This window comes from Eutrema salsugineum, unplaced genomic scaffold (genome assembly GCF_000478725.1).
Source record: "Eutrema salsugineum unplaced genomic scaffold, Eutsalg1_0 scaffold_16, whole genome shotgun sequence".
Classification (NCBI taxonomy): domain Eukaryota; kingdom Viridiplantae; phylum Streptophyta; class Magnoliopsida; order Brassicales; family Brassicaceae; genus Eutrema; species Eutrema salsugineum.
In genome coordinates this window covers 743,744-763,915 of record NW_006256858.1, presented here as the reverse complement: position 1 = coordinate 763,915, position 20,172 = coordinate 743,744, and the positions used below count along the sequence as shown (strand labels likewise).

Genomic DNA, 20,172 nt, shown 5'->3' with positions numbered 1-20,172 from the left:
GACTCACTAAAGGTTTGCATAATCCTATTGTTGGAAATCGATTCAGATTTCTATTGTGAAGTTACTTCATTGCGGTGCGGTTGCGCCACTTCAAGGAAGCACATAATGCAATCAATAAATGTGATACAACTTGTACAGTGAAACAGAAAAAGCTTATAGTTTCAAGCCTATATTTACGGGTATTTATTTCTAAAGGAATTCCAACGTGGTTTCAAGACACTTTAGCATAAATGCAATTTTATTTCAGACATGGAGTCAATTTGCATTTAATTATTCCACACTTTAGAATTTGTTTTCTCGATTAATGTTAGAAACTAGTTTAGTAATGCAATCTTGAAAGATGCCTACAAAAATAGGGATATATACTAATCAAAAATTTACTTCCATTCCTGGCGTTAGTATAATTTTTAAAATATTGATGTCGATGGTTTGAAAATTATAAAATATAAAGATATATAAAAAAATTTATGTGAATTTAGTATCATCGATTTAAATTTTGAAACATTCTGGGTATTTATTATGTTAGCAAAACTATAATTTAAGATTAAATTAATTTCTTTTTTTTTTCTTTACTTTAGCAAATTTTCTTCGTCCAGTTTTATGCTATTTTTTTAAATTTATTATTAAATAATAATATTTGTCATAGTTACGAGAAAAACGGTTTTCTCCCAGCGAGGAAAAAAAAAGAACGGGTTTCCCCCATTTGTTATTTGTTTTTTAATTTAATTTTTAATGTTTTTTATGCAAATTTTTTTTTTCTTCGGAGGCTAAAAGAAAGACGAGGAGGAAGAAGAACGAACCAGCATTATATATCAGCAGAAGCATTCTCTGCTCTTGAGAACCTCGCAGCCTAACCAGGTAACAAAACCCTAATTTTTTTCGTCCCTTATGTCATTTTTAGTCCTTGTTTTTTCTCGAATTTTCCCTAGAAAATTACGAGGATGAAGATGGGAAACGCCTATCCCGAGCAAATCGAATTACTAAAAAAAGCTTTAAACGAAGTTTTTTTCGATAATCTATTCCTTAATTCCTGATTCGATTTCTCTTTTCGAAATTTTGGTGATTGATTTTATCTGCAGTGTGTTCGCAAAGTGATTGGATGAGCTTGGATGTGGAAGTGAAGCCAAGAGGAGGTCCACTCTTGTTGTTATCATCAACCTTGTCACTGTGGCCATCATGGCACAGCAACAATCTTCGCGACTCAATCGTCTCCTTACACTGTTGGACAGTATCCTTGATTTTTCGCGATAGCTCCTCTGTTAACAATACTGCATATGAGTCTGCCTTTTTTTTTATTGCGTTTCTTCGTTTTGATAATGTCTTTCTCGTTTATTGCCTTCGTATCCTAATCTTCGAAGACAGTCCATGTTCTCCTTGATTATATTGTTTCGTAGCTGGTTCAACGCAATCTACTCGGCTTACTGCAGCCAGGCAGATCGGAGATATTGCAAAGTCTCATCCTCAGGACTTGAGCTCTCTTTTGAGAAAGGTAAAGTCTCATCCAATTAATGGGGGTTTTAGGGCTTGGATTTCGTTCTGGGGTTTACTTTTGTATGGTTAGGGTGTCTGATTACAGAGATATAGGGCTTTGGTTGATTGTTATACTGATGAGTGATGGGAATATAACTGAGATGCCTATGATAGTGCCAGTGGAAGTTTCCTACATTTGTTTCCTTCTCTTTGGAAATAGTATTTTTTTTTTCTAGACCTACTATTCTGCCAAATGTGCTCAGTATAGGTGTGTATACAGAGTAGACTCGTTGATCCAGAGACTTTCAGAGATAATGAGTGTGATGTCCTGCATTATAAATCTCAAATTTAGTGTTTGGTTAAAAGGTGCCACCCCCTGTTCGATGGGTTTACTTCTTACGTTGTTGCATAGAGCTATACATAACTATGATTCCTAGGAGCGCCTCTTATTGTTTGACACCTAGTTACATTACATCTTTAATAGGCTGTTGTTAGCGTTGTTTGAACATACCCAGCAGATGATTTATTAACCCATACCGTTTCTAAAGAATGTCAAAGTTTTAGATAAAGTTAAAGGGCTTTCAGAATGGAATCTTCAGTGGGGTGACCACCTGCCTTTCCATAGTTTTAGGATTTAACTCGTATTTCTAGAGTTTCTGTTATTGAGGTCAAGCTTTGTGAGGACAGCTGATCTTATTCATAAAAGAATATTTCTACTCATGCTAGATTTTGTTTTCTTGAAACCTTGTTTCTTTTGCTTTTTAGGTATCGTATATCTTATAATATTCCGTCTAAGCATTAGATATTAGTTTTACATCTTTCTAAACTGCTAAGTTGTTCTTTATAGTAGATTTTTCTATTTGTTCCCTTGACTTAAATCTGTTTTTCCGGGAAATAGGTTTTGCATTACCTCCGTAGTAAAAAGTGGGATACGAGGGTTGCTGCTGCTCATGCTATTGGTGCCATTGTTCTGAATGTCAAGCATACTTCATTGAGTGAACTCTTAAATTCGTTGGCAACAAAGTTGGGTGAGGCCGGGATATCTGGTAATGTAGATGAAGTGGTGGCTTCAGGAAATCTTCAGTCCAAACTTCTAGCAAATGCTCCCTTCAGAAGGTTATGAATAGATCTGTTACCCAATTCATATGCTTTTTTCATCTACCGTTAAGGCGTGTGTCTTTTGGTGTCGTAGTCATGTTAAGGTTTCCCAATGTCTTTTTGATGCCTCTAACTTTTGACATGTGTTAACAGCTTTGAGATGAATAAAGTCTTAGAATTTGGCGCTTTGCTGGCGTCTGGTGGACAGGTAATTCTATTATTTACTATTGTAGACTTGTCTAGGTCAGTCTCTATGATTTCAGCCGATCTATCTCCGGTGTAATTTCTTCATTGATGTCTTGACTATAGGTCTAGGCAAAGATCTTCGTGGAAATTACAGTATTGTCAGTCATAAATTGTTTGGAATAAGTAAGCCACTGGAATAATATAAAGTTTGACGGAAATCTGGTTAGATTCTTAGAAGAGTTTTATGTTTAACTAAGTTCTCTTGGCATCGAAGAAAATATGTTAGATAGTCGCTCTTTTTGACTTCTCGTAGCTTTTGTTATTTAGGATCACATCCTTAACATGATTGAAAGTATAAGCGCTGTTAGAATTTGTTTCTTACAGTTTTATTATTTGGCCTTAAGAAGTTCTGTTACTCTGTTTGTAGCTAACCTTACTGCTGTTTCAACACAATCACTTGATGCAACATGATACCTTGCCCACGTTCTTCCTTTTTTTTTCAACCTTTGGTTTAGGAAGTATGTGAAACCTTCTGCATGCTCCTTTTATCCTTACCTTTTTTACGCCTCATACATTTCTGTTTTTTCCTTGACATATGTTGCAGTCCCTTTGGTACAAAAAACATAAAATCAGATGATAGCCAAATTATTAGCTGTTTACTGAGAAACTCTATGTTGCAGGAGTACGACATTTTGAATGACAATTCCAAGAATCCAAGGGACCGAGTGGCTCGTCAGAAAAAGAATCTCCGGCGACGTTTAGGTCAGTAGTTCCTTGGGCTTGTCTTCGCTTCTATTAATCAATATCATGGTAGTGTTATGAATGATCCAATTTAATGAATTGCGATATACCAGGCTAGTATATATGTATATTTTGAAAGCCTGTATAGCGTAAACCCATTCTTCTATGTCTATTATATCAACTGTTGGTTCTTCTCAATCTTCGTAAAGTAGACTCTGTATGCACTAAAAACTATTTTGTTTTACTAGATTGATGCATCTTTTAAACAGACGTCTGACAATATATAGAACAGGTTTGGACATGTGCGAGCAGTTTATGGATGTCAACGAAATGATTGGAGATGAGGATCTTATTGAAGAGAAGTCTAATGTTCATGCAAATGGGGTTGGAAATAGATTATACGCAAACTATTCTCCACATCATATTCAACAATTTGTTTCAAGAATGGTTCCCCGTGTCAATTCTAAGAGGCCAAGCGCAAGGGAATTGAATTTATTGAAACGTAAAGCAAAAATGAGCTCCAAAGATCAAGCTAAAGTTAGCTGCGAAGGAGCAGATGTTGAGATGTCATCGTCTCATGCTTCAACCTCAAAAAGAACTCTGTCTGACTCATTGGACTCTAACAAGGTATTTGGATAATGCATACTCGTAATGATAGATAATCAACTTGTTAATTTGAGTTGTCGAACGTTAGTATTGAACATACAACTCAACTTGGAGTCTCAGTAGTTCATTGATATGCGATCCTTGGATTCAATTCTCTTTGGTGTCTAATCTCTAACAAATGTATAGTCCATACATAGGCACAAACTTTACTTGAAAATAAAGTCGCAGTTTTCCTACTTTGTTTTAGCACTAAACGTCAAGCTGTTTGAGGAATTTTCCTTACGTATTAGAATTCTAGGTGCTTTTTTTTATTTAGGCATATCATAATTCACACTGTCTTCTTTATTCTGTATATGCTACTGGAAAATTCGTAGGCAAACGTTGGTAACGAAGATGATATTGAGCCTGATGGGGATGGAAGATGGCCTTTCCACAGTTTTGTTGAGCAACTTATTCTTGACATGTTTGACCCTGGTAAGGTTCATGTACTTGTGCCGTATGTATTTTACTTTGCTTTTCACTTATTGAGTTTCTAGTAAAGCTGACCAATTATCTGATTATATGATCAGCATGGGAGATCCGCCATGGCAGTGTTATGGCTCTGAGAGAAATATTAATGCTTCATGGTGGTTCTGCTGGAGTGTCAACAGCAGAGTTTAGCTCGGATAATGGTTTTGAGTCAAAAGAAGTCTTGAATACAGTAACACGAGAGAGAGAAATCGACTTGAATATGCAGCTTTCAGAAAATGAGCTTGAGCCACTTCGGAAAAGACTTAAGACAGAGGATCCATCAAAATCATTTATTGATAACACAGTTTTGGAGGTTATGGGGAGTGACTATGATATTGATGTTAAAAATGAAAATGTTGAGTATTTACTGCCGCCAGTGCAGGTCAATGGTCAAATTGACTCCAGTTCTACGAAAATGGAACCTCAATCTTCTATTGATGCATCATCTCAGTCTGAAATAAATCATGTGGCAGAGGTTAGCAATCACTCTGAAGATACGAGTTTTGTTGAGGAAGCTGTTATCCCTAATAAGCATCAGAAAGAAAATATCGAAGGGTTGGATTTGGTTAAACAAGCCAGGCATTCTTGGATCAAAAATTTTGAATTTCTCCAGGATTGCACCATTCGTTTCTTATGTGTACTTTCTCTTGACCGGTAAGACTTTGGTACTTATCATAGATTTTCTTTTCCAGTTTTAGTAGTTTCTGCTGGCATCTATAGTAGCACGATTGTTTATTAAACGTCCTATACTAGTTGAGATTTGGTTAATCATTTCTAAATTGGTCGTTATTTTTCCCTCTATTGCAGTTTTGGGGATTATATTTCTGATCAGGTAGTTGCTCCTGTGCGGGAAGCGTGTGCCCAAGCACTTGGTGCTACTTTCAAATACATGAGTCCCTCGTTAATTTATGAGACATTAAACATCTTGCTTCAGATGCAGGTAAATGTGTAATCAGTTCTTTTTGAACTCACTCAGAACTAAGAAACTTGTTGCGGTCTCTATAAATTATAAAACGGTTTCTTAAACTTTATCATTTATATTTCCTTAGCGCCGGCCTGAGTGGGAAATTCGTCATGGGAGTCTTTTGGGCATCAAGTACTTAGTTGCTGTGCGACAGGTAAACTCCAGCGCTTGGGTGCTAATTTTAAGCTAATACATGTTTTGGAAAGCTGAAAAAGGACATACAGTATTTATAGTCTTGTTTTACCATATTTTCATGTCCGGAGGACTTTTGTTTTTTCTATCATGATATGGTAGGATTTTTTAATTATCTTAGGCTCTGTGTTACTCACTTGGCTTCTTGGATCGTTCTTTGTTTGTAGAGATGCCTGTCCAGTATTAGCTTTTCTTTCTTATTTGCCCTTATTATTATTATTATTATTGTTTTGCAGGAAATGCTCCAAGATTTGCTTAGCTATATTCTTCCGGCGTGTAAAGCAGGGTTGGAGGATTCTGACGATGATGTGCGAGCGGTTGCTGCGGATGCACTTATACCGGCAGCAGCTGCTATTGTTTCTTTGAGAGGACAGACATTACTTACCATTGTCATGCTACTGTGGGATATCTTGCTTGAGTTGGATGACTTAAGTCCATCCACCAGCAGGTAAGCAAGTGATAAATTTATTCTTTTCAGTATCCATATATGGTTAAAAACTTTGAAACCAGTATACTATTTCTTGCAGTGTTATGAACCTCCTGGCAGAGATCTATTCTCAAGATGACATGACCCTTGTGATGCATGAGGAATTATCAGTGGGGGATGAACAAAATATTGACCTCAATGGAAGGGTTCATGTCGAGACTATTAGAGAAAGAAGAGATGTCAAGGAAAGCCCATATGCATTATCAGCTTTAGCCCCTAGGTTGTGGCCATTTACGAGACATGACATCACATCAGTTCGATTTTCTGCTATTCGAACTCTGGTAGGTTTCTACTACTTGTTCTACAGTAGAATCGCTCAGTGCTTTCTGCCTATGTTTGTCGCTGCTTGCATGAATACATGTATCTTGTGCCTTGTGTTTCTTTGGCCTATTAACTTAACAGATGCAAATCCCTTTTGTTTACTTCCGAATACAGTTTTCCTTTATGTTCCATTCATATGCTTACCACTGGTTCCTAAATTCCCCTCTGGCAGGAGCGACTACTTGAAGCTGGATGCAGAAAAAACATTCCTGAGCAGTCCAAAATTTCTTCTTGGCCATCGTCAATATTAGGGGACACCCTGAGAATTGTCTTTCAGAATCTTTTGCTTGAATCAACTGAGGAAATTCTGGAGTGTTCGGAGAGGGTGTGGAGGCTTTTGGTTCAGGTATTTAGTAATGATGTGTTGCTTTTCTATCAGTACATACCTAATTTTTTTCCTACGTTTTTTTTCTTCTACACCTTTTGAAATAGATACTTTCGTTCTTGGTTTGCATTGAACTTTATTATAGAGTAGCTTTCCAATTTGCATGGTCATATGTGGTATTGCAGATGTAAATTTTTGACATTAAGTCACAGGACAATGGGAATGTTTTGAGAATCATGTGAATGATTCCAAACGAATTTGGGTCATGTAATGTAGTCACCTGAAAACGTGTTATTGTTATTACTTTTTTGTTATTTTGAGGTTAAGTGTTTAGACAGCCTAATTTTTTTCGTATTGGACCTAGATCTCTCATGTCACTTCTTATTCAGTGCCCAGTGGGAGATTTAGAAGAAGCTGCAAAATCATACATGGCTTCGTGGATAGAACTTGCAGCTACTCCTTATGGCTCAACATTGGATGCTACAAAAATGTTTTGGCCAGTAGCACCTCCTCGTAAGAGTCATTTTAAAGCTGCTGCTAAGATGAAAGCTGTCCAACTTGAGAGTGAAGCTTCCAGCATTCTGGGCTTTGATTATGCAAGAAATTCTGCTTCCCTAGAAAAAAATGAAGATGCTTCTGCCAGGTCCACTAAAATTACTGTCGGCTCTGATATGGAGATGTCAGTGACTCGCACCCGGGTAGTTACAGCATCTGCGTTAGGTATCCTTGCATCCCGGTTGAGCGAGGGTTCAATGAACTTTGTGGTAGATCCACTGAGTAGTACTCTTACTTCTTTGTCCGGTGTTCAGCGCCAGGTATGCTCTCTCTCTTTCTCACTCTCACTCTCACTCTCACTAGACGTCTGTTGCATGTTTCAGACTAAACCGCTGGCTTTGCAGGTTGCGTCCATTGTGCTTATCTCTTGGTTCAGAGAAATCAAATGCAAGGTCCCTTCCGATGGAAGTGGAAGTTTTCCTGGTTTTCCTAGTCCTCTTAAAAAGTGGATGCTAGATTTGCTAGCTTGCTCAGACCCTGCTTTCCCTACCAAAGACATACTACTTCCTTACGCTGAGCTCTCCAGAACTTACACTAAAATGAGGAATGAAGCTTCTCAGTTGTTACATACAGTTGAAAACTGCCATTGTTTTGATAAGTTATTGTCAACGACTAAACTCAATGTGGAGAGCTTGAGTGCTGATGAGACAATTGAATTTGCATCAACACTAGCTTTGTGGAATAAAGACAGTGCTGGAAATGAATCCTTAGAAAAGCAAGTTTATGAAGATGTGGAGTCATCTAGGCAACAACTGCTAAGTACTGCTGGTTATTTAAAATGTGTCCAGGTATATTAAAATATATTTGAATTTTTTCATGTGATATTTTAAATCTTTGGTCTGCTAGATCGATACCTTTTTTCGACACTGAACCTTTTTAATCCGATTTCCGGACTGTTCATGCAGAGTAATCTACATATCACAGTCACCTCCCTGATCGCTGCCGCCGTTGTTTGGATGTCAGAATTTCCCGCTAGACTTAATCCAATAATCTTGCCACTGATGGCTTCGATTAAAAGAGAGCAGGTAGCAACTGAAGTTAAATGTTTGTTTTACCTACGCTGAACTGAACACTGACTCTGTGCTATTTCCAGGAACAAATACTACAGCAGAAAGCTGCTGAGGCTCTTGCAGAGCTTATTTCTTACTGTGTTAATAGAAAGCCAAGCCCCAATGACAAGTTAATCAGGAATATTTGTAGCTTGACGTGCATGGATCCTAGCGAAACACCTCAAGCTAGTATCATTAGCTCTATAGATATCGTTGATGATCTGGACTTCCTGTCTTCGCGGAGTAACGCAGGAAAACAAAAGGCAAAAGTCGTGTTGGCTGGTGGCGAAGACAGGTCTAAAGTTGAGGGTTTTATAACTAGGAGAGGAGCTGAACTTGCATTAAAGCATTTAAGCGTGAAATTTGGTGGTTCCTTATTTGACAAGCTCCCGAAATTGTGGGAGTGCCTCATTGAGGTTCTTGTTCCTGGAAATCCTTCAGATCAACAGAATATTGACCTTAGAATAGAATCTGTCTCTGATCCACAGCTCTTGATAAACAACATCCAGGTAAACCTAGTGAAGTGTTTTGCATAGATATGATTTTTCATTTTCTTGCGGCAAATTTATGTCCCAGAGTGTGGTTAATAAATCATGACAAGTAATTTTGATTTACATGTTAAAAAAATTATTTTTCAACCCCGGAACTGGCAGTGTTAGAAACTATTTCCGTATACTGCTATAGACAAGATGAACATTAGAAATGTATGAGAACGGTTTGCTTAGCAAACTCACTAGTTACAGTTGGTAGATGTTTTGATTTTTTAGCTATATCAACGTAATAGCTAAGATATTGGCTGTTCTACATTCCTTAAACAGACACAGTTAAGCTTATTCTTGAACAGGCACGGAGTAATTTGATGTGTTATTTAATTCTGAAGCTGGAAACACTACAGTTTGTTTCTGTAATACCTTCACAAAGAAGGGTTGTTTGTTATAAAAGTGTTTTTATGGGATGCTACATGGACACGTCTGAACATAGATCGCTTAGCAATGAACAGATTGCCTCAGTAGGTGATGTCTTGCGTGAGTTATTTGAACGTTTAGTTTTAGGGAGTGGCCATCATAGATCCCGTTGATAAAAAAATGAAGCTTGTTATTGAATATGCAGAGCCGTAACTTGATGTCTTTTATTTTATCTGTTCTCCAGGTGGTACGTTCAATAGCACCAGTGATGGAAGAAACACTGAAGCCTAGACTACTCAGTCTCCTGCCTTGTATTTTCAAATGCGTTCGCCATTCCCATGTGGCTGTTAGATTGGCTGCTTCTAGATGTGTTATGACAATGGCTAAATCAATGACAACAAATGTCATGGCAGCAGTAGTGGAAAATGCTATTCCAATGTTGGGAGATTTGACGTGCATTAATGCCAGACAAGGCGCAGGAATGCTTATTGGTTTGCTTGTTCAGGGACTGGGTGTAGAACTGGTTCCATATTCTCCTTTATTGGTTGTTCCACTCCTGAGATGCATGAGCGACGTTGACAGTTCAGTCAGGCAGAGCGTGACACGTAGCTTTGCTGCCCTTGTACCTATGCTTCCATTAGCACGTGGGGTTCCCCCTCCTGTAGGGTTGAGCAAAGATTTATCCAGTAATGCAGAGGATGCCAAATTTTTGGAGCAGCTACTTGACAACTCCCATATAGATGATTACAAGCTTTGTACTGACTTAAAAGTTACATTGAGAAGGTAATCTTCGTATTCTAGTTTAACTGAAAGCTGTTTCGCTGCTCTGCGTTTCCCTGTGTCATTCAAGGTCTCTGCTTTTTTAATATGAATTGGTCGTTTCACTGGCATTCTTTCCGTTTTTTTGCCTTGGTTTTCTCTGTTCTTCTATACAAAATTGAGGGTTTGGTTTTGTGGACAATGGTAGGACATTTGCACCTATCGTTGGTTTAAGCCGGGTAGAACTCAGGAAAAACTTCCTTGTGCTTAGCCCGGTCCTTGACTAATAGGATTATACGTATTCCATAACTTATATCAATTTTTTATAGTGTTGAACCGAACTGAGAGGGACCTGTATTGCTTTTTGAAATCTTTATTCTCGAATATTTATCTGTTTTCTTATTTCAGGTATCAACAAGAAGGAATCAATTGGTTAGGATTCCTAAAACGTTTTAAGCTCCATGGAATTCTCTGCGATGATATGGGGCTTGGTAAGACACTTCAAGCATCTGCAATTGTGGCATCTGATGCAGCAGAGCGTCGTGGTTCAACTGATGAACCAGATATTTTTCCATCTATAATTGTTTGCCCTTCAACACTAGTTGGCCATTGGGCGTTTGAAATTGAGAAGTATATCGACCTTTCTCTGCTAAGCGTATTGCAGTATATTGGCTCTGCTCAAGACCGCGTTTCTCTTCGTGAACAGTTTAACAACCACAATGTCATTATCACATCTTATGATGTGGTCCGGAAGGATGCTGATTATCTGACACAGTTCTCATGGAACTATTGTATTCTGGATGAGGGACACATAATTAAGAATGCTAAATCTAAAATTACTTCAGCCGTGAAACAATTGAAGGCCCAGCACCGGCTTATCCTTAGTGGAACGCCAATACAGGTTAGATAGGAGTGCTGGATTTCCCAGAAAATTTATACGTGCCCTTATCCTCTGAGTGATATTGGTTTCTTTTTGCAGAATAATATCATGGAGCTTTGGTCGCTTTTTGACTTTTTGATGCCTGGATTTCTTGGGACCGAGAGACAGGTAGCGCTTAATCATATTCCCTGCTTTTATGTTGTTACAGTATCAATTTTCAGGGTCACTTTTGAAAATTGTAATATGAAGAAATATTTTTGAATCGTCTTTGTAGTCATAAACGAGAAATGTGTTTCTTTATCTGGCAGTTTCAAGCATCTTATGGAAAACCGTTGGTGGCAGCTAGAGATCCTAAATGTTCAGCTAAGGATGCTGAAGCGGGTGTACTGGCAATGGAAGCACTCCATAAGCAGGTAATGCTGTTTCTGGAGTTCATTTATGGCGCTGTTATTGAGAAAATCTATGGTAACTTTATTACCTGATAAAATCTTTGTATCGCGTAGGTTATGCCATTCTTATTGCGGCGTACAAAAGAAGAAGTCCTCTCTGATTTGCCAGAAAAAATCATCCAGGACAGATACTGTGACCTTAGTCCTGTCCAGCTGAAACTTTATGAGCAATTTTCTGGTTCACATGCTAAGCAAGAAATATCTAGTATCATAAAAGTTGATGGATCAGCAGATTCTGGCAATGTGGATGCTGCGCCGACAAAAGCATCCACACACGTTTTCCAGGTATAATATTGTTTTCTGCGTTGAACGCAACATCAACATTTATATTCATTCCCACCTTTAACATTTATCAATATGGAGAGACCTGATTTATGTTTGGGGTTTAATTTTCCAGGCACTGCAGTACCTGCTTAAACTCTGCAGTCATCCGCTTCTTGTTCTTGGCGAAAAGATTACAGAGTCGGTGGCTTCTGATTTGTCAGCAATGATGAATGGATGTTCGGACATTATCACTGAGCTTCATAAAGTTCAACACTCTCCAAAGCTTGTTGCTCTTCAGGAAATTTTAGAAGAATGTGGAATAGGTTCTGATGCTTCTAGTTCAGATGGCACTCTTAATGTAGGGCAGCACAGAGTTCTGATATTTGCACAGCACAAAGTAATTACATATCGATTAATCTTTTCTAATTTCTTCCATTTTTCCGCTATGTTTGTTTCCTTAGAAGATTGTCCAAGATCTAACCATGTTAATTTATGCAGGCTTTGCTGGACATCATTGAAAAGGACTTGTTTCAAGCCCACATGAAAAGGCGAGTTTTCAACTTGTTTATTCTCACATTCTAGTTTGTTGGACTATGTTACGATTAAGCGGTCTCCTAATTTCTCGCTTAAAAGTCTTAAAACGATGAACCATTTTCCTTTATGTTGATTGTGCTTAACTTGTTTTCTGTGAATTCCATGTTCCTATGGTAATTTAGATATATCCTTAAAACTGGCATCTTCTATATGTTGCTTATCGGTTTATGCCTGATTCTTGAAAGCAGTGTCACATATATGCGACTGGATGGTTCAGTTGTACCGGAGAAAAGATTTGAGATTGTGAAGGCTTTTAATTCAGATCCTACAATTGATGTTCTGCTCCTGACAACACATGGTATGCTTTTCGACTAAGCACTGAAGTTCTTGTGCTATCTAGAGTAGAAATTGTGACCAAGTTAACTGAAAAAACTTCTTTTTCCTCATTCAGTTGGTGGACTTGGGTTGAACCTGACCTCTGCTGACACACTTGTATTTATGGAGCATGATTGGAATCCTATGCGTGATCATCAGGTAGAATGGTTTTGAAGTTTCTTTGGATTTGTGCTTGTAAGCGAAGAGGAAGAGTTTCACACCTCTTCCGTCTTATATTTGAAAGACTTGGAATATATCAGTTTTGCGCTTGAATGGATAATTATGACTATAGTGGGGTTTACTAATTCAGTGGTGAACAAAATGTGGCAGGCGATGGATAGAGCGCATAGATTGGGACAGAAGAGAGTTGTAAATGTACACCGTCTAATAATGCGTGGCACACTTGAAGAAAAAGTGATGAGTCTCCAAAGATTCAAAGTGTCGGTTGCCAATACAGTAATCAATGCTGAGAATGCTAGTATGAAGACAATGAACACTGATCAGTTGCTCGACTTATTTGCTTCAGCTGAAACTTCGAAAAAGGTAATAAATTTATTGTTGTGACTCTCTAACTGAAGAAGCAGATTTGGTATCCTCAATAATTGGTCTTTAATGTAGGGTGGTGCGTCTTCGAATAAGGGATCAGAGGATAGTGATCAGATTAGTGGAACTGGAAAAGGACTGAAGGCAATTCTGGGTAACCTAGAGGAACTGTGGGATCAATCACAGTACACAGAAGAATACAATCTTAGCCAGTTCTTAGCTAAGCTAAACGGGTAGTGGCCAAAAAACCAGGAACGTGTGTACATATTATTCAGCTCGATTCAAGAAAACCAACAATTTTGACGTTCCAAACACAGAAAAGGTTACATCCACTCTCTCTTTTGTTCAACTTCTTCTTCTCCATTTGTTTCGTGTTCAATCTTTTAGATCCATAAAGAAGAAATTAGTTTAAATCATAAAAGGAGAAAACGCGAAAAGATAGATTGGAGGTTGGAGGAGACATCGAGTCGTTCGTTTTGGCAATACGACCGGTCTAATGTTTGTGGCCGCCAAAGTAGTTTTTGTAGTGATTCTGAAATCGTGTAAATACGCTTTTTACCAGGCTTTTCTCATCTTTTTTCTAGCTTTTTTCTAGTTAGTTTATGTTTATTCTTCTTCTACTTTTTTCTGTTACCTTGTTTTTGTCGGTGTTCAACTATTGAGGCATAAAACAGATAAAAAGAAAAAGCTAATCTCTTGAGTAACTGAAAAATCTCTCAAAACCGACCTGAAGCAAGAGCTAGCTCTGCAGAATCAATAAGTTTTAGTTTTTGGCAGTTTTTATTCTGAACTCAAAAAAAAACAGAAAAAATCGAATCAACATTGTTGAAAACTTAAATGTGTAGCTACCCTAGAAACAACACTTGCCCTCTTAGAAGGAGTTGTAAGATTTTCGTTTATCTAAAAGGATAAGAAAAACAAAGCAGCCTGATCAGTAATCTGACAATATATACACGAAATTCACATCCCAAACACCAACAACAATTTTCACAAAGTGAGCCAGAAAGAAAAAGATCAGTCTTGGCAGAGAAAAGATGAGATAAGATTTGGATCACCAAATTTCATGAGCAAGTCAAGATACTGCATAGCTTCTTGAGGAGTAAGACCTTCGAGGAGGAAATCAAACAAGTCAGAGTGAGTCCCTCTCATTACTTCCAAGCTTTGATTCATCAATTTCTTCTGCTTCTCTTTCCCCATTTCTGCAGCTTCCACCATAGGCAGTAACTCTTTCTCTTCCTCTTCAAAATGTGCTTTACACATCACCTGTTTAATACAACAACACCACCTCAAACTTCCGTGTTGACAATATCTGGCTAATTTCATTACAAGAACACACACAAAAAAAGTGAAGATTGTTTTGTCGTTCTTTACCTGTAATGACTTGAAACGAGAAGCAAGACTAAAGAATTCCTCCGAACAGATTCCAGAGTCCAATACTGCAATGGATTTGATATACTCTTTGATTCCATTCATCAATGGTAATTCTCTCCCGTGTTCCTCGTTTGCGCTTTTGCACATCCCTACAAAAACCCAGAATTTTAGAGAGAGAGAGATCAATATCCAACATTCGACATAAGAAATCCGTGAATCAAAACCCAGCCCTAAAAAAATCTGTACCTCGATCAACAGATTCGAGAACAGGGAAAAGGATTCTCTCTTCCATTTGAGCATGCTCAACCATGAGCTCTTGTAGCTGCGTATAGCTCTTGGCGAATTTCCTAATCTCCATCTTCGGCGTCCCAACCGACGGATCCACCGCTCTTCTTCCTCCACGTGCCGCCAGATCCTCCGACCATCTCAACATCCTCGCGATGTGCCACAACATACTCCTATGCTGAAGCCAAATCGTCCTCACTATCAATGGAGTCGCCTCGTCGAAACCTTCTAGATTAAACTTCCAAATCATCAGCCTCGGCTCTGGAAACTTCTCCTCGATGTAACGGAGCAGAACCTCCTGAGATCCTGACACCGTCTCCGATCCGACCTGGATCGTCGGCTTTTGATCCTCCGATGGGACGAAACGGAGGTGAACTTTCTTGTGAAGGAGAGCGAAGCGGAGATAGGAAGTCACCAGACTGTTCGGTGGTCCGTACAGTCTCACTGCGACGGCGGAGCTAGCCGTCGCCGTCGTTTTCGCCGCCGTCGGAGCGGTTGGTGGTCGCTGGGCTGAAACGCGAGATGGCGCGGTTGTGGAAGAGGCTACTACGGCTGGAGGTTTGACGGCGAGGTCAACCGGAGCGATCTCAGCCGTGGATTTAGTAGAGCTCGAGAAGCAGGTTCCCATTTTGTCGGCGAAATGAAGAATCTTAGAGACGAAGAGGAAATCGAGAGAGAAAAGGTGAAAAGGAGTGAGCTGCAAGAAAATGGAGTGAGAAGATGTGGAAAGAGATGAGACACTGAGGCGCGTTTGTTGAGAAGAAAAAGGTGTCACGCCATTATCAAACGCCAAAAGCTTAGGAACATGAATTTAGTATTCCCAAAAATCGAAATTTAAATAACATTTTTTTTCTTTCTCATACAAAAACAAAAGAAACCAAAAATTAAAAATAACATTTCGACTCTTTGGGACTTTGCGTGATCACAGTCATAGTCGTCGTGACTACACAATTACGTTAATGCTGCTGAGATTTGTTTTTGATACAATTGTTTTAAGCAAGTGACCAATTTAGAGAAATATATTTATGTTTTTATGTTGAGTCGTACACATTCTGTATGAGACAAAAAAAAAAAGAGAGGAAGAAATAAATGTTTTCCTTTTTTTGTTGAGATTGTTTTTTTAAGTGTTTATGCAAAACGAAATTTCCTTTTATAGTGGATAAAGAGATCTTCGTAATTAATTCAAAAATGATATCTTCTTCTTATTATCGATTTTGTAGGATCTCCCTAATTAATGTGAGATGCACATCCCACATCTAATTTATTTGGTGCAGAATAAATGAATCTCATGCATGCATTTGACAATTATTGTGAAACGAGTGATCCTAGAAAAGATGTGTTTCAAAAATCAAAACGTTGTTTTTATTGGTCATCATCATTCAACAATATTAGGTTTTTATAATGATGTTGGCATTCACATAAGTACATTTCTAAGTTTAAACCAGGGTTACAGACTAATGAATGTTTTGCTGAAACATAGGTCAAGAAGAGGCACTTCTACTTGAATTGCCATTTGAAGCCCATTTGGAGCTGCATTTGTCATCCTTTAGCCATAATAGATTTATTGGTTTGGATGTAAAACAAGTTTTGGAGTTTCTCAACGATGGAAACAGAGACACTTATACTTTGTTTCAAATGGTTTTGATGGTGTATATAGGCAGTATATGGAAGGATTTGAATAAGCAGACCAATTTTAACTTTCATCTACTTTCCTTTCATCATATGCTACTTTCTAGACAGAATTTTCATCAGTTTCCATGCGGTCTTTTTTTGTCAATGTTCATAAACTAAAAGCTTCACTCAGATCAAGGTTCACTCCTATTCATAAATATAATGATATTAAGTTATTAACTATGTAAAGTATATCTAAATGATTATAGTTATTATAAAATCTGAAATAGTTAAAAACACAACATAACAACAAAAGAAAAGAAGAAAATACGCAAAAAATATTTAAATGAAAAAAATATGTATGAAGTTGCTGCATGCCAAATCAACAGTGAGAAGAATGCGAATAGGAAGTTTGGGATTTGGTGAACATCTATGTTCCTCATAATAATTGCATAAGGTCATGGGTTAAGTCAAACCACTTCAATTATGCCATCAGCTTATAAAAAGGCCTAATTTTTAAAATAAAAATAAAAATAAAAATGGAGAGTACAAGCATGTGCTTCCTCTGTTTGGCCCAAAGACCGGCTGTGTATACAGACATACAGTAAACTCTATTTGCTCAAAAATCGTTATTTTCAGTTCATTTTTGTTCTAGTTGTTCCCTGTTACCCGTAAACGATGCAAATGTGCGGTCTATTCCTTTAAAACTGCAAATATTTAAGTTCAAAGAAATTCTATCTATTAGAATGGTTTAAATATTTAGGTAGAGACAACGTATAAGGGGATAATTGAGAAGATAAGATTTCTTTATGAAATTGATTCCATATCCGCTTTATAAACGAGAACAAAGTATCAGACATGGAGAATGACTTTGTGTCTTTTTTGTTTCGCCCATGTGATCATCGCCCCTACTTAACTCGCCTTTACGCTTCGCATTTGCTCTTTTGCTTCATCATCCACAGCGTAAAAGGCATATGAGAACAATTCAGTATATGCTTTTTTAAATCCTAATCTCGCTTTAAAAAAATAAAAATAAAAATCTTGCCTGGTTTTTAACATAAAATGTTGGATTTCTTTCTTTTTTTGTGGGCAATCTGTATTTTGGAAATCTTTGATTTTGAGATATATGTCCAAAATTTGAGAATGAATTTTCAAATTCCAGGGTTTTATCAGGATTTCTCTCATGATGATATGATATTGCCAAAAAATAGCATTGATTAAAAAAAAACAAAAAAAGGTCAGTGATGAAAAGACATTTCCTTAGACAAAATCCAAACGCTGAAAATAAATGCCTTAAACCATATAACAAGGGCTACAAAAAAGCAATCGCTGAAAACAAAACACAGGCAAAAACATGGAAACAAAAAAGAAGTTTTTATGTTGTTGTATTTATAGCATTATAGATAAGCTTGTGGAAATGATGATGATGATATGTTATTATAAGTTCCAACATGTACAAACATGAGCATGCGTTTTATGTGTGTGAACAACGTGGTGACCAAACAGGTACAAACGAAACCAAACATCATGATGAGCATTTAAAACCTCCACAAGCAACAACCCAAACGATGAGAATAAAGGACAAAACAGCACCTCCCACCATCAGCTTCATCTGCAGGCTCTGTATCCACATTTTCCTTCTTAACTGCCTCCCTTGTCTCTGGAAGCTATCCGCTTGGAACTGTAGGTTCTCCGTTTTATCAACCAGAAGTTCTATCTTCTCTCCTCTGTCCAGAACCTGTTTACCATCAACAACAGAATCCTATCAAAACGAGCTGTATCGCCTCATATTTTCTCATTACCAGAGCACCTATTGGCATATAATGAAAAGAAGAATCTAGTTATTTAAAGCTTCAGAAGTTAGGAACTTGTTTAGTATCCTTCTCTACAGTTTTTTTTTTTTTGGCCAAAAAAGTGTGTTTATACCTTGCAGACAAAACCGCTATCACCTCAAACCAAAATTACAAGAGTGGCGTGCTATTATATAAATTAAAATGCCTCAGCTTGTTCGCCTTTTCCTATAACTACAAAAGCATACCTTCTCAATGTTGTCCATCATGATCCCCTTGACCTCAGTTATTTGGGCCTTCAACTTTGAAAGTTTGCTCATTTCTTCCGGATGGCTCATACAATACTGCATATGCTCCTTAAGTATAGGCCTGTTAGAGGTAACAAAATAAGGAAGAAAAGACTAAGAACATTGTTGCAATTCAAAACGATGACTGATATCAGAATAGTCATGGCTAAAGAGACAGACCCGAACTCCCTGTCAAGATTGTATGCAATGCTAAACCGATCTCCAAACAAATCATCATCTTCGTCATCATCTGCAAGAGGGTGTGGCTCATCGTTTTTTATACTCCCCTCATACCGCTTCTTAAAGTCTTCCTTAACCCGTTCAAGGAACACGAAAGGAACACTTCTTCCCGTGGACTCATCAGCAACCACAAGAAACACTGCATACAAACACAATCACAAGCATCATCAAACCAAAAGTGAACAAAAAAAAGCTTCAACTAACACACAAGCATTAAAAACTACATAAAGGCTAATAAGACTCACCAAAACCATTGTCGACAAGGAAATTGAAGGTGTGACCATCGCAAGAGTAAGTATACTTGCTGCTATTGGTGGGCAGCTTCTGTAGACATTGAACAGCAATGGTGCTAAAGTTTCCTGAATAAGGAGTATGCTCCGCTAGAACAACGGTTCCTTTCGCAACAAAGCTGTATATCAAACCCTTCTGACTCATTTTTGGAGCTCTTGAAGCCTCTAGAGAAGAAGTTAACCAATCTACAATCAGATCTAGAATGAAAATACCAGTAGATACGTAAACAAAATTGGATTCATAATCCACTAGATACGGAGAAAAAAAAGATGAATTCTGCTAGTCAATAATAGATCACTGCATCAAGCAAACAAAATCCGGAAAAAAAAGCCTAGGTGATGAACAGTAATTCGCTAAATCGGGAGACAAATTGCTGATGTATCGATGAGCAATCGATACATAATTCAGAAGAATACCACCGAGATAACGATTCTGAACCGGAAAGCATGATCTGATGCTCCGATTAAGTAAAACAAACGACGAAATTTAAAGATCGGCGCTAAGTTAGTTCCAGGGGAAAAGGACAGAGACAGGCAATCGATAGAAGGAGAAGAAGACGAAATCGAACAAGAATCAAACTCGATTATCAGTTGTAGCAACAGAACAAAGACGAGCGAGAGAGAGACTCTACCTTGCGACTTGGCTTGGTGATGAAGGATTAGGCTCTAATTCTCTGGAATGCTGCTAGAGATGTGCTCTGCTCTATATTATCGGAGACTAGTCTCTTTTTAGCCTGAGATGAAATTGCATTACTTAATGCTCTGATTAATTCTTAACTATGTTTTTTAAGGAAAACAAATACTTAAAAAACAACTAAGAGTAAAATATCGTTTGGTTTGATTGTTTTTCGGTTTATCGATTTCGGTTCTTGATTTCTTTGGAATTAAACCATATCTATTCTGGCTCATTTCAGGTAAGAATATCATATAAATTTTCTTTTTTTTTTTCGATTTAAAACTGAATAACCTTGAACTCTGTTCGGTTTACTTTCATATTTCGAATGTTTGGGTTTAGATCAGATAATACGCCGTAATTAAGTGAAAAGTGATTCGGTTTCTTTTGACTGGTTGATAATTCTTCATAC

At 37.7% G+C, this 20,172-nt stretch overlaps 3 protein-coding genes across 5 annotated transcripts; 1 reads left to right on the top strand and 2 right to left on the bottom strand.

Annotated features, from left to right (window-relative positions):
* Window positions 1-745: 745 nt before the first annotated feature.
* Window positions 746-13,822, top strand: LOC18021181 (TATA-binding protein-associated factor BTAF1). Its single transcript, XM_006403531.2, has 29 exons — window positions 746-858; window positions 1,080-1,228; window positions 1,395-1,489; window positions 2,369-2,586; window positions 2,722-2,776; window positions 3,435-3,516; window positions 3,788-4,122; window positions 4,476-4,575; window positions 4,671-5,265; window positions 5,419-5,551; window positions 5,661-5,729; window positions 6,004-6,215; window positions 6,295-6,535; window positions 6,748-6,921; window positions 7,290-7,715; window positions 7,800-8,243; window positions 8,361-8,480; window positions 8,549-9,013; window positions 9,654-10,192; window positions 10,577-11,069; window positions 11,148-11,216; window positions 11,357-11,461; window positions 11,552-11,782; window positions 11,895-12,158; window positions 12,260-12,309; window positions 12,544-12,653; window positions 12,747-12,829; window positions 13,001-13,213; window positions 13,289-13,822. The coding sequence occupies exons 2-29, from the start codon at window positions 1,177-1,179 to the stop codon at window positions 13,448-13,450; spliced, it is 6,135 nt and encodes a 2,044-aa protein (XP_006403594.1). The 5' UTR covers window positions 746-858; window positions 1,080-1,176; the 3' UTR covers window positions 13,451-13,822.
* A 268-nt stretch (window positions 13,823-14,090) lies between these two features.
* LOC18021180 lies at window positions 14,091-15,683 on the bottom strand. The gene is made up of 3 exons (XM_006403530.2): window positions 14,831-15,683; window positions 14,585-14,733; window positions 14,091-14,476 (listed from the first exon to the last, which is right to left on the bottom strand). The coding sequence occupies exons 1-3, from the start codon at window positions 15,495-15,497 to the stop codon at window positions 14,228-14,230; spliced, it is 1,065 nt and encodes a 354-aa protein (XP_006403593.1). The 5' UTR covers window positions 15,498-15,683; the 3' UTR covers window positions 14,091-14,227.
* A 2,166-nt stretch (window positions 15,684-17,849) lies between these two features.
* LOC18021179 (vesicle-associated membrane protein 727) lies at window positions 17,850-19,838 on the bottom strand. Of its 3 annotated transcripts, none has more exons than XM_006403528.2 (5): window positions 19,720-19,838; window positions 19,043-19,285; window positions 18,738-18,936; window positions 18,519-18,639; window positions 17,850-18,218 (listed from the first exon to the last, which is right to left on the bottom strand). In XM_006403528.2, the coding sequence occupies exons 2-5, from the start codon at window positions 19,230-19,232 to the stop codon at window positions 18,006-18,008; spliced, it is 723 nt and encodes a 240-aa protein (XP_006403591.1). In that variant the 5' UTR covers window positions 19,233-19,285; window positions 19,720-19,838; the 3' UTR covers window positions 17,850-18,005. The 3 variants fall into 3 exon arrangements, with proteins under 3 accessions (XP_006403591.1, XP_006403590.1, XP_024013789.1); XM_006403527.2 differs by having other exon boundaries at window positions 19,043-19,250; window positions 19,720-19,808; XM_024158021.1 differs by having other exon boundaries at window positions 19,043-19,273; window positions 19,720-19,787.
* Between the last annotated feature and the right edge of the window lie 334 nt (window positions 19,839-20,172).

Coding starts and splice junctions, on each gene's coding strand:
- LOC18021181 (XM_006403531.2), top strand. CDS start 1,177: ATGGCACAGCAACAATCTTCGCGACTCAATCGTCTCCTTACACTGTTG. Junction 1,490..2,368: donor TGAGCTCTCTTTTGAGAAAG/GTAAAGTCTCAT, acceptor TCCGGGAAATAG/GTTTTGCATTACCTCCGTAG. Junction 6,216..6,294: donor TTAAGTCCATCCACCAGCAG/GTAAGCAAGTGA, acceptor TATTTCTTGCAG/TGTTATGAACCTCCTGGCAG.
- LOC18021180 (XM_006403530.2), bottom strand. CDS start 15,497: ATGGGAACCTGCTTCTCGAGCTCTACTAAATCCACGGCTGAGATCGCT. Junction 14,734..14,830: donor TCTCGAATCTGTTGATCGAG/GTACAGATTTTT, acceptor GGGTTTTTGTAG/GGATGTGCAAAAGCGCAAAC. Junction 14,477..14,584: donor CTCGTTTCAAGTCATTACAG/GTAAAGAACGAC, acceptor TGTATTAAACAG/GTGATGTGTAAAGCACATTT.
- LOC18021179 (XM_006403528.2), bottom strand. CDS start 19,232: ATGAGTCAGAAGGGTTTGATATACAGCTTTGTTGCGAAAGGAACCGTT. Junction 18,640..18,737: donor AATCTTGACAGGGAGTTCGG/GTCTGTCTCTTT, acceptor TACCTCTAACAG/GCCTATACTTAAGGAGCATA. Junction 18,219..18,518: donor TGATGGACAACATTGAGAAG/GTATGCTTTTGT, acceptor GATGGTAAACAG/GTTCTGGACAGAGGAGAGAA.